Source organism: Xyrauchen texanus, chromosome 20 (assembly GCF_025860055.1).
Source record: "Xyrauchen texanus isolate HMW12.3.18 chromosome 20, RBS_HiC_50CHRs, whole genome shotgun sequence".
NCBI classification, from domain to species: domain Eukaryota; kingdom Metazoa; phylum Chordata; class Actinopteri; order Cypriniformes; family Catostomidae; genus Xyrauchen; species Xyrauchen texanus.
Window position 1 is genome coordinate 5,467,382 of NC_068295.1, and position 13,565 is coordinate 5,480,946.

The 13,565-nt window shown below is 37.5% G+C and overlaps 1 protein-coding gene across 2 annotated transcripts in view; it reads left to right on the forward strand.

The window, feature by feature from the left end:
* Window positions 1–504: 504 nt before the first annotated feature.
* Window positions 505–13,565, forward strand: part of LOC127660693 (runt-related transcription factor 3-like) — a 70,090-nt gene continuing 57,029 nt past the window's right edge. Inside the window, exons 1-2 of one of the 2 annotated variants that reach the window (XM_052151062.1) lie at window positions 505–593; window positions 813–925. In XM_052151062.1, the coding sequence (XP_052007022.1) occupies window positions 868–925 (58 nt within the window). In that variant the 5' untranslated portion in view covers window positions 505–593; window positions 813–867. Of the gene's footprint in view, window positions 594–723; window positions 926–13,565 lie in introns of those variants that run through there. The other variant, XM_052151063.1, reaches the window with a different exon arrangement.

Below are 13,565 nucleotides of genomic sequence, written 5' to 3' on the forward strand. Positions count from 1 at the left end.
CTGTTTATAATGAGGCTAACATTGAGATACTATCAAGTGGTGAGTGAAGGTAGATGGGATGGTTTAACAGGCCCCAAAATCACCAAAACACACTTACACACACCCTCACACACATTTAAACACAACTCTACATTCTCTTTTCCCTTTATAATCCTCATCAGTCCTGCATTTTTCAAGATTTTCCTTCATTCAAGGGTTTGTGAGCAGCGTATTTTTGTGGTTACTATTCTGGAACGTCCGACAAGCTCTTAGAAGCCATTCAAAAACACCTGTCAGCCAATCAAAGGGACCAGAAACACACCGTGAAGGAAAAGAGAACTATTTTTCATGCGAGTGAGAGAGTGAGAGTCACATGCCCTGAGTTCCACCAATCAAATCGTAGGATGGCCATGTAGCAGCATTACCGCGGGAGCTCTGACCTCGGATACCTCAGACATGCGTCTGACAGGCCGTTACCACGGAGATCACTGCTGTGAGAGCGAAAGACACCTGAACTTTCAACTATCTGTCTCTCTGGCGTAAAACCACGTAGAAATTATAACAACCACATTGAGAGAGAGACACAGAGAGAGAGAGAGTTGTCGTCATCAAAGGTAAGTCCATCTCAGGGTTGGTTGGTGTTCTTTACTCGGTGTCTCTCTCTGTTTCACTCTTGCTCTATCGTTCACCACACTGCACATATGCTGTTCTGTTAGTCGGCTTGTGGCGAAAGATTCCTGTGGCACTCTCAAACCCCAAATTCTTGGTTGCAGGCAGTCTATGTAGCTCCAAAGATCTCTCTCTCTCTCTCTCTCTCTTTGCCGCTCTCTCAGGCTGTTGTCACTAAGGCAGTGGAGAGGCCAGTTCATTGCCTCCTGAACGGGACATATGGCTTCAAACAGCATTTTCGACACGTTCTCCAGTTACCCATCCAGTTTACTGCGAGGTAAGTCATCCATCGTAGCGGTCCTTTCCTCTTTAACTTGACGGTGGTGTCCAGCAAACTGACAGTTACCGTTTTGGTAGTTATATCGGTCATGTGTAGTGTAACTCTGGCAGTTAAACAGTTATGAATGTGTTACAGTGCATGTGTGTGTTTGTGCATGTTGAAGGATATATGTAATACAAACTCCCCTGAGAACTATTATCATAACACCTTTGAGAGTGCAACTGCAATACAGTTTATAGCCTGTCAATTTACAGTAAAGCCCAGTTTTGGACATTATAACAGTTGTTGTGTCTTGTATTGCTCTGCTTTTGTGCAAACCAACTGCTGTAAGTACTTTGTTGATGTATAAGAGCACATAAGAGTGATGTATGAATGTATCGTATGGATTAGAGTCTGTGTTTTGCTTCAGATCCTTCTTAGAAACCATGACATGCTTGTTTAGGGTATGAACACTGACTCAAATTAGGGTATTCAATGCAGAAATGCGTCATTTAAACCCAATCAGACTTCAAATGCATCCAGGAACTCTGGCCCCTACTTGAGGAGCATCGTATACCTGCACGTTTATCTGCTGCCTCATGTTTGTTTTATAACGCTTGGAGCAGTTCTGATGGGTTTGGATCATAATGGGCTGCTCACCGCAAGCATTAGCACAATAAACGCACTCTCAGCGCAAGACGCAAGGGAGGAACCAGCAAGACCAACCTTTACTGGAACTCGCAAACCAGTCAACTTCTGGAGCCAGGGCACTCTCGGCCTCTCTGTGGTCGCTGTGTATATGTGTGGGTACGAGCCCAAGTCAACATTAGTGATTTACTGGCATCTACATCTCCTGAGCTCCTCAGAAGGGGCCATTTGTCACCATGGCAACGTCGACACATGTAATGAGGTGCTTCCTATTTTCAGATTGAGTCCTGTTTTGATTTGAAACATGTTTTAAGAACAATGCAGTGGTGAGTTCAAACGGTTATCTTCATGTAAGGGTCATTTAGAGTGAAAAGATTCAACATGAAATCAAGATCCAATCAATTCCCAATGGATACAATTAAATCCCATTCTACATTTTTACTTGTTGAGTATCCTGTGATTAATTTTGTCCTTAAAGGGACAGTTCACACAAAAATGAAAATTCTCAGTCACCATTAACTTTCATTGTATGAAAAAAAGTTGCACTGGACGTGAATAGTAACAGAATTCCATGGATGAAAAAAGTCAAATAGTTTTGGAATGAAATTAGGGTGACTACATTTTTATAGATTTCTCATTTTGAGTAAACTATCGATTTAATCAGGCAATAATTTGGTATAATAACACTAATTTTAGTATCTTTAATGGGAGAAATGGTGCTATTATGTCATAAATAATGCAATACACCAATCTGCTTCACAGTGGTTTTAAAAACACCCCTTTTTATGTTCAAATCTCTAGAAGCACGGTCTTGAGTGACTTATTGCTTTTATAAAATGGCAGCAGCAATATGATAGAATACACTATTTTTCAATAAATAGTGACTAGTTTTCATGATAAGAATAATCTGATTTAAATATTCTTCCACTTAGTAAAATAGCTTGTAAGCCTTATTGTAGGCTATTTATGGTTGCCAAGCAAAATAGAAACTTTAATGGCATTAAACAACATCTATAGGCATTTTACAACAGCTTTGAATGTGGCTCATCCAATCAGAACATTGAATCATAACTAACCTTTTAATATAGTTAGTTTTATAACTCTTGAGAACATTGTGAAAAAAGACGTGGGGAACAAATCATTCCTTGCCAGATTATAAGTGATGATTTTGGTCTTTTTAGAGGAATAGTTCATCATTCAGTCATCATTTACTCAACCTCGTGTTGTTCCAAACCAGTATGATTTCTTCCATGGATAACAAAAGGAGATGTTTGGCAGAACGTTAGCCTCAGTTAACTTTCACTCGCCTTGTATCATTTTTCCATACTGTGAAAGTGCATGGTGACTAAGGGTTGATTCCTCCATTGCCATTCAGAAACAAATATTTACGCCTTCCACTTTGTGGACACTTTTCATCCACACATACATCCGTCTCAAACCACTCTCTGGAAATTGAATTGGTCCAATGTCTCAGACTGAATGCCTGAGTTTGTGTTTACATGCAACAGCAGAACACTGAGCTGGTTAACATTACCAACAGAGCCTGGGACGGATCTGTGTGTTAAATAAAGTAGCTCAATACAGAAGTCAACGCTGATGTAATCCACTGTATGTAGTAAACAGTAGCTAAACGCTAGCAGGGTTTATGTTTGCTATTTTCCAATAAACTCCTAGCATGCCGTTTCACTCTCACTCTAATCTGTGTAGGGATGAGGCAAGGGTTTTTGGGATTCTTCACAATCCTCATATCCAAATGTGGGGAGAAAAGGGAAAACAGTGACGGACAAATTCAGAAGGGTTCAAAAGTGTCTTTGCTATAGAAACTGGATTGCCCAAACAAGTCTGGGCCAACAGTGGGACCAGCTCCAAACTCTTTGCATGATATTTTTTAACCATTTGGTTTCTGATTAAACTTAAAGCAAGAAATGCTGTTCTCAACCCACTTTACTTTCATGATCTAATGTTCTTCTGTGTAAAACAGGATATTTGTGGAAAAAATGCATTGGGCTGTGAAAAGTGGGCATTAAAAACCAAGTGGTCTTTCTTTCTTTCTATCTTTTTTTTGGCAAATTGTGAAAGACTGAATGGGCTCTGAATGCTGCTTTTGAGTATGTCAGTGTCAAAGCCGTCTGGCTCGGCGCAGATATCAGAAAGTAAAACACTGCTATAATCACCACTGGAAGTCATTAGTGAATATGCAATATCCTTTTTCAATTCGTTCAGCTGTGAAAATGAAACCAGTGTGAATCAGTTGAAAAGCCAAAAGCCTTTAAGTTCTCCAGTCTGGGTTGATCAGATATTTTTTTCATATCGTGAATGTAAAAACTCACAAGCTAGCACAGCGTGTGCTTTTGTAGCAAGACATACACTTTTTCTTTATGAAATTCGAATCCATTTTAGAGCATTTGCAGTGTTTGTATTTAAACTATTAAAATCCTAAAATGTAATGCAAAAATGTATATTACACTCTATATTAAAAGCCATTTTTACTGATCCAAAATAAAAGATAAATATTTTAGAGTCAAGTGCAATAATTTTCCAACATTTCTTCCTAATTTCAGACATTTTGATTGTTTAATACTGAAGTTACTGCATGTATGTTGCTCTAAGTCCATCTAATGAAACACAAATTCAGTCTTTATTGGATAATGAGAGCCAATACAAATATCCAACTAATGGACAATCAATGTACGATACAGACTAGTCATGCAAAACACTATACATACAAGAAAGAGAGTGAGAACGAGTGTGGGAAAGAATATTTTCGATAAAAGTTGTGTGTGTGAGTGTTTGCGTGTTCATCTGATGCAGACTCTGTTTGCTTCTGCTGCTCAACAGCAACCACAATGAGGTCACACCTGTTGCACTGAAACAGCGATCTAAAATACACACACACACACACACCAACACATACTAAATATATAAGCCTGTATACTCACATAAATGGACACACGCAGATACACTACCACATTGCCACACGTAGAAAAGCAGGTGTCCACATGCATGTTTACTTTTAAAAAGGACAATAGTATGTCAACACAACCTCAAACACAAAGGTTACACAAACATACGTCTGAGTTCATGCTAGTTGTCCAAAAAAGTTGTTGGCGAGTCTATGTTTACTCTATGTAAATGACTTGCTACTCTCCATGCTTGAGCGGTCTAACGTCTATCTAGACGTGATTCTGCTTGTGTTGTCATTACCAAATAATTCAAAATGAATTTGGATCATCTTAGAAGTCAACCGTGTGGTTCATTTAGATTCACTTGTGCATTTTTACTGCAAAGCTCTAAAATTTCAATAACTTTTCACATTCTCATAAGTCTGCTCAATATCTGGTTATACTGTTTACCATTTAAAACAAATAACACACAAAAACAACCCAGATTGTAGATGGAAGAATTCTCCTCCTGCCGTCACCATATATAGCCAATGCAAATGAGGTCCATGACTAGTTGAAACAGGCCCAAAGCATTGACTAGCTGTGGATGTAATCGACTAGCTTGTACAAATCTTGGTTCACATCTAGTTGTCACAGGTCCAAAACATCAACTACTATAGTTGCCAAACTAATTCATTAGTATGTACAACATCTAGCCTATGACTAGTTGACAAATGTATAAAGCATCAACTAGTGACTAGTCAACACAAGCCAAAAGCATTGACAAGTTGTAAAACTAATTGACTAGTCTGTAAATACCCTAGATCATGACTAGTTGACAAAGGCCCAAAGCATCAACTAGCTGTAAAACAAATTATATAGTCAGTACAACTTCTATTTCACGACTTGTCGACACAGGCCCAAAACATCAACTAGTTATAGAACTAATAGACTACTTGGTACAACCCATAGACCATGAGAAGTCAAAACAGACCCAAAACATCAACTAGTTATAGAACTAAATAACTAGTCAGTACAACGCCTACATTAGTTCACTGTCAACACGATCCAAATGGATGGACTAGTTGTAAAAACAATCGTCAAGTCTGTACAAACCCTAGTTCACAACTTGATGCCCATAACATTAACTAGTTACATAACTAATTGACTAGATGGTACAAATCATAGTCCATGACAAGTCAACACCGGCTCAAAACGTCAGCTAGTTATAAAACTAATTGACTAGTTTGTACAAACCATAGTCCATAAGAAGTCAGCACAGGCCCAAAATATTAACTAGTTATAGGACTAATCAACTAGATGGTAAAACACATAGTCCGTGACAATTCAACACAGGCCCAAAACATCAACTTGTCATAGAACTAATTGACAAGACGGGACATCTCATTGTCCGTGACAAAATAGCACAGGCCCAAAACACCAAATAGTTATACAGAACTAGTCAACTAGTCAGTGCAACCCATAGACCATGAGAAGTCAACACAGGCCCAAAACATCAATAACTGCATAACTAACCGACTAGTTTGCACAACCCCTTGCCCATCTCTAGTATCAGAGTGAATGGACTAGTCTGCAAAACCACTAGATCAGGACTTGTCAACACAGGCCCAAAACATACACTAGTCATAGAACTAATCAACTAGATGGCACAACTCATAGTCCTTGACAAGTCAACACAGGCCCAAAACATCAACTAGTTATAGATCTAATCAACTAGATGGCACAACTCATAGTCCTTGACAAGTTAACACAGGCCCAAAACATCAACTAGTTATAGAACTAGTACAACACCTAGTCCACAACTAGTTGTAGAATGAATCGACTAGTCTGCACAACCCATAGTTCACGACTTGTCAGCACATGCCCAAAACATCAACTAGGCATTGTACTAATCGAATAGTTGGCACAGGTCAAGAACATCAAATAGTTATAGAACTGATTAACTAGTCAGTACTATCCCTACAGTAGTTCACTGTTAATACAAGTCCAAAGTATTGACTAGTTGTAGAACTAATCTATCAGCATAATCCCTAGTGCACAACTAGTCAATACAGGCCCAAAGCAGTAAATAGTTGCAGAACTAAACCGAATAGTCAGTACAACCCCTGAAGCCTGCACACACAAAGTGAAGCCACAATTGAATTCTGCCCAAATCTTTTGCCTGAATCCTACTACTGACGTGACCTTACATAACTCCAAGAACAGAATTCCAAAGCAAAGAAAAACTCTCACTCTTCTGTCAGTTGGAGCTAAAGAAAACATCTTTCATGGCACAACTTAAGAACACTGAGCGCTTAGACTGCAAATGTGCCAATGCAGTATGTAGGTCCTGCACGACGTTGAGTTGTCTACACAGAGTTTATTAATTTCATAAACACATGGTTCGTGCTCCTTTAAATTGATACTTCACTGCACTGGAGCGCATTCAAAGGCTTTCTACTCCTGCCCCATTACCCTCGGCCCCCAAAATATCAGCATCCACAGCAAGAACTGAAATCTGTAACCAGATATTGAGGATCTGAATATTGGACAGGGAAGATGGTAATGAAAACTGCATGAGAGTCTCAGCGGAGGGTCCGGCTTCTGTGTCTAATTTAGCTCAGAACAATTCCTATTTATAAAGCGCCATCTCATGTGGCTCTGGAGTTGATTAGGGAAATGTTCCGAGTAAGGGGGAGTGTTTTACAGGGATTTGTTGTCACTGGTCCTGAAGCTGCTGATCAGAGTTAGGGGGTATCACAGTGATGAGTGAGGGAGCTTTTCTCCTGTAATCACTCTGTGTTTTCTATGGGATCATTATTTAGGTTACAAGGGACGTTTTGAAAGCTTCCTTCTTGTGCAAAGAGGAACTTTAAGGGGGTGCTATTCTGTGTTTTGCAATGGAACATGCCTTTGGATGTTTTAAGTTGTTTGCTTTGTTGTCAAATACTATTTCAAACTAATTCTATTTAGACTTGGTGCATTTTCTATAATGCTTCTTAAATGGTTCTTTGCAGCAATCTTAGCACTTTGACTGTACAGGGTTCTTGAGTTGGCTATATGGAACTTTAAAAATGTTCTTGATGTTACATTACAGGTTCTTTAGATCAATATTTTGGCTTTAAAGCTCAAGAACTTCAATGTTTTCTAAAATTGTCTCTAGAGAAGTCTAGAACATTCTCTTGGCCCAACATTCCGTCAATGTAAGTCTGTGGGAGTTTGTGGATAATTAATTGTCCGCTATGGGATAACCATAAGTCTGATCATTTCGAAAAGACGTAGTGACCCGAGTTGAAATAGTCTGAAGGTCTGTGCCAAATTTGGTGGATTTGAGTTGTAGTCAGAAATATTGGTCTTGGTTTAGGGATTAAAAAAAGAAAGAAAAAACCCCCTAAACAAAGTCTTTAGAATGCCAGTATGTTCGCTTTGTCAGGCCAACATAATAACTTCAATACAGAAAAGTATCAATGAAAATAGTTCTGTAATTAAAAATGTACTATTTTACCCAATATTTGTTTGTGCAATGTAATTCTATGCTCATTAAGTATCACATGCAACATGCTAACATCAAAAACTACAAAGTTTTCTTCATATAAGGAGCTCTATTCAAATGATACACAAAGTTTCTACCCATGTAAAGTGTTCCAAATCAGTTACTGATCTGCTTCCATTTTAGTTAGGATGGTTTCTTGAAATGTTAGGATGGTTTCTTAAAATGTAGCTTCCTAGAGTATGTAGGCAATTGACGTCAAAGCAGCTCACTATAGGCTCTCCAGAGCCAATGTGTCTCTTTTGTGACCTTTAAAATCCTCATTTAGTATGCATCAAAAATGTCTTTTATGCATGCGATCCATTTTTATGCATGCAATCCATGTTTTTTATGCAGCGGAGTGTACTGAGTTCACCCAGAGTTAGTGTGTATTTTCAGTGCTCGACTGTGTGATTGTGTGTGACAGTGGCGAGGGAAGCCGATTCCTAAACACATTACCACAACACACACTATTTGAGGAACAAGAGATATACGGTGGTCCTTACATAACCAAGTGCAATGATATGAGGAGGTAGATGGATGTCAATGTCATTTATAATGTCTAGACAAGCTATTTTTGAGAGACTTTCTCTGCAGTGGAACAGAATACAATCCAGAATATCCACAGCACTGGAAAGCTCAGTGGAAATGCTCATAAAATCGGTTCTGTTTGAATGCATGCTGAAATAAATCTAAAAATCATCTCTATAGCTCATGTGTTCCAGTGAGTAATGGACTATTATGACTGATTGGAATTCTACAGTACAGTTTAATACTTTTGAAACTTTTCTATGAAGTAGTTTTTCTACATTAATTGTCATACTGCTATGCTAATATTGTTGGCTTCATATGGTTAGTTGCCATATGGTTATTTATTTATTTGATTTTTGTTTTCGGTTTGTAAGTCGTTTCGTATAAGTGTATGCTAAATGAATACATGCAAATGTACTACATTTATAGACCAATGCAGCACAAAGTGTTTTGCTGTATTAAAGTAATACTTCACCCAAAAAATGTAAATTCTCTCATCATTTACTCAATCCCAGATGTGACTTTCGTTTTTTTCTGCTAAGCACAAATAAAGATTTTTAGCTCTGTAGGTCCATACAATGCAAGTGAATGGTGGCCACAACTTTGCAGGTTCAAAAAGTGTATAAAGGCAGCATAAATGTAATCCATAAGACTCCAGTGGTTAAATCTACTTTCACACAGCCCTCCTATGCACATTTACGAGAGTTCATCCTCTGTTTTTCTTCGATTCGCATTCTTTGTGCAAATCACCACCTACTGGGCTGTTATGCAAATATGATTTATTTATTATTTTCCTTTGCTTTATCCCTCCCCCTTTTTATCTTTCTCCTCCCTGCCCAGTAGGTGGCGATATGCAAATCGGCAAAACAACTGTGAACGTGCATAGGAAGGGTTGGTGAATGAGTACATTTATAGTAAAAAAGGACTTAAATATTGATCTGTTTCTCACCCACACCTATCATATCACTTCTGAAGACATGGATTGAACAACTGGAGACATATTGAAGGCAAATATGCTTTTTGTACATTCAAAGTTCTTGCCACCATTCACTTACATTGTATGGACCTACAGAGTTGAAATATTGTTCTAAAATCTTTTTCATTTGGGTTCAGCAGAAGAAGGAAAGTCATACACATCTGGGATGGCATGAGGGGGGGAGTAAATGATGAGAGAATTTTCATTTTGGAGTGAACTGTCCTTTTAAGTGCTATGGGTCTTCAATGCACAGTGGCCCCCAACATTTCTATGAACATTTCTATGAATTTTATTTAATTAAATAACAAACCAAGTGACATCTGCAAACAATTAATTTTTTGTCCCATATTTGCATATTTAACCAACTGATACATTTGATTGATTTGTTTAATTAAGTACTAAATATTTCTATTGTCTCATCAGTTAAAACCAAACACCAAAATGTTGTGAACTTGTGTGCTATCTTGAAAATAAAAAACGATTGGTTTGATACGCTACCTAATAAGTGACATTTTAATTTATAATGCAATTTAATGTAATTTCAATGCAAAATACTTGCAGAAACACACAGTCTGACTTGCACTTGTGCTGAGCTAGATGAGTATATAAAACACATCCTGTATAGTTGACCTTCCACAAGAGAAATCAGCTTGTTGTAGTTATACATGCAAATAGAGGCTGTCATGATGTCAGTGTGTGGAGACAACTTATTTGACAGTTGTGTAACATACAATACTGTTGTTTATGTTATGTTCTAAATATAAAAACAAAAACAAGTTAGAGGAAGTAACATGTTTACATCGTATATACATAAACTCTGTCAACAGCTTGCAGTATTAATAATCCTTTTGGGGGAAAATTTGATTTGCTTTTCCAATATATTTGTCTCATTTTTTTTTTTTGCTATGGTGGGCTTTATGGCTCTTAAAATGTTCCTTCATTTAAACCTTTGCAACAATTCGGAAAGAAAGTGGCATAGTGAAATGGAACTCTAATGCGGTCAACAAATCTGGATCTACTTGATGGCCGCGTAGTTATAGAAAATTGATCAACAACTTGGAATTTTTGTCAACCAATTAGAATCAAGCACTCGACTGCCATGGTGTAAAACTTAATAATGGGTTTACAGATTGGACAATTACAGTCATTTTGACTAATAAGAACACACAAAATAAAATTTGAAACAGACTGAGTCGTGCTGAGCCACAGACCACAAGAATTTTATCAGACAGAGTGTGTCTCTACAGAGTGTGCTTCAGAAAAACGCCATTTTGAACATGAATTTGAATTTTATTGTAGTGTTTCAGCCCTGGATCTTGCTAGTGTTTGATCTTGCATGGTTACCACAGCTATACACCTGCTCTTAAACACTATTAAGCTTGTTTTCCATTTCTATATATCATGAGCAGACCTCACCCAACACCTGAATGAAAGAGAATTGCACCAAACAAACATTCGCTGTTTTCAGTAGATGCACACAGACCCTCCCAAACACACCCCATAACTGTTTTTACTACTGCCCCACCAAGATGCAAAACCACAAAAAATATTAGCGCAGCATTTTCAACCCTCACGCTGTATTTTTGTAGAGCTGCATTGCTTTTGATGGAAACTGATGTTTAAAAACTACACCTAGAGACCCAGCTAAATTGCAACACATGTTTAAAGCATTTGAATAGGAGTTTCTTTAAATTTGGGCATTTACATAGATTTTTATTAAAAGTAAAAAAAATTTTTTGGTGATATGTCTCATTAAACCTCAATTTTTTACCAGGACTTTGTTTATTTTTGGTACTTTTGAAATGCCTTTTATGTATAGATTTAACTTTTTTTTTGCCTTGTCCCAGACCCAGATTTTCAATATGAAATGCATACCTAAACAAAGGGTGAAATAAACAAACCATTTCGAATGTCCGACAGTTGTGGATTTTTAGATATTTTAAAATATTTGTATTGTTAATATTATATTCAATATTCTCAGATCAAAAAAATTGTTCTCCAGTATAGCTGCGAACAGTAGCGGTTCTAGCTTGATTGGCGGCGCCCTTGGCGAAACCCGCTTCAACAAGCCCCCAATGGTTCTGCCACCTCATGCCGCTACTGGGCGCTACTGCCCTGGGCGACTGCCCATGTCGCTCATGCCTAAATACGCCACTGGCTGCTAAAGTAAATGTATGTTGTTTCAAAGGAGTTTTAGATATTTATATTGGGGAAAATAAGCCAAAACAAAAACAAATCAAAAACATATTTTGTTGCCCTGTATAATGGGGCAAAGACTTCACCTCTCACACATTTGGTTAATGGTTAATTTCAATCCATCTTTAACTCACAAAAAAACTAACTCTCTTATTAATAAATCTGCATATTGCCAAATTTCTCCATGATAAGAAATGCAGTGATACATATATATTATGATTCGATAAGTTGCGAGCCATCACGTTATAATCTAGCTGCATTTAGCGAGTGTGCATCAGCCGGGTGCAGTTTAAATCTCTTCCCCCTAAGATTGGGACACTTTGTACAACTCATAGAAGAGGCGCTGACCGCACAGAGAAAAGCCAGTTTTGGAGTTTGAAGTCATTTACATGATCTGCTTTCGTGTCATTTGAACTCATTAAATATAATTGCATTTAAGATGTAACACTGGGGTGTTTCCTTTAAAGATGCTCCAGCTCCACTTATTCCACCACGAGAGTGTTTCTGTATTTACTTATTTTGTATTTTTGCATTATAATTCTCTCATAATGTGCGATCTACATCACCTGACGCTGTTTGGAATAATTAGGGTGCATCTGGACTGTGATCTGTGTAATTCTTGCTCTCCTCAGTCAGAACTGCAGTGCTGCTCTCACGCATCATCATTAGAGTTTAATGTGGTCTCATCGTACGTTAAATGAGATCAAACAACTATTCAAAAACTAGCATTTTTGTCAAAATTGTTTTAACATCGACTAATCGTTTTAGCCCTACTTGTGAGCAGGATATTTTATTGAGCGTCATTTTTAATCAAGCTTTAATTTAGCCAACTCACTCAAAAAGTGTGAAATTGTTATTTAATTGTGCGTATTTAGGATACATAAAATGTTACCTATGAAATTACCCTTAGCAAGACAAAGGAAGTGGCTATTTTATTTAGAAAATTATGAAAAGGTCATTTCCATCAGCATGATTTCCACCACAGATTTATACACAATTCAGAATTTGAGGTGTACTGGAAATGACACTGTGGTGGGAATTTTATTTTTATGACTTTCAGAAAAAATTACAACGCCCTGTGGTTCATGTACACTCACTGTTGGACATTGTTATTAGACAATAACAAATGTTTTAATGAGACTTTGCTTTCTAGAAATCTACAGTGCTTAAAGTGCCTGAAGTTGAAGAAACTCCCACTAATTGTTCACAAAATATGGGTTAAATCAGCTTGCACAATTTGAACATCCAAGCATGTCAAAGTCACGCAACACCTCCTTAAAACTACTGATGGTTTAGGATTCAATTTAGCCTTCTTCCAAGCAAGTATTTGACCTGTAGTAATTTGTTCTCAGTTCTCATCATGTTTAGTTATATAAAAATGTAATCAAATTGTGGAATGTGTCGATTTCATTTGGCTCTTTAAAAAAATGCCCTGAAGGGTCCAAACATAATCGTTTTATTTGTCGTTAAAATTATGAATCATCGGCACCTCCAATTTACCGTCTGATACGCGACGGAGACGAGACTCTTCCACCGTGAGAATTCTCTGACACAGACAAAAATCCTTAATCATCTTCAAAACCTCTCCCTTCCTCTCCCCTTATTTGCCAGAGTGCAATAAAACAAGTTAATTATGGTGTTGAAAATATGAGGATAATGATAGGTTATAAGATGATGGACGCCCTGGGTTATGAGTTTTTGATTCTCTCAGTTGATTCTCTTTTTATTTTTTTAGCTAGCTAAATCCCAGGCACTCTTCCCAGAAAACTGAGTTGTTTACAAGCAGTTCGCTGACATTGTGTCGGGTGATGGGAGATTTTCAGATTCATCTTTGTGAAAGAAAACAGATCAGCCATATTAAAAATAAACAAGACAGTTATTTTAATTCACTTACAT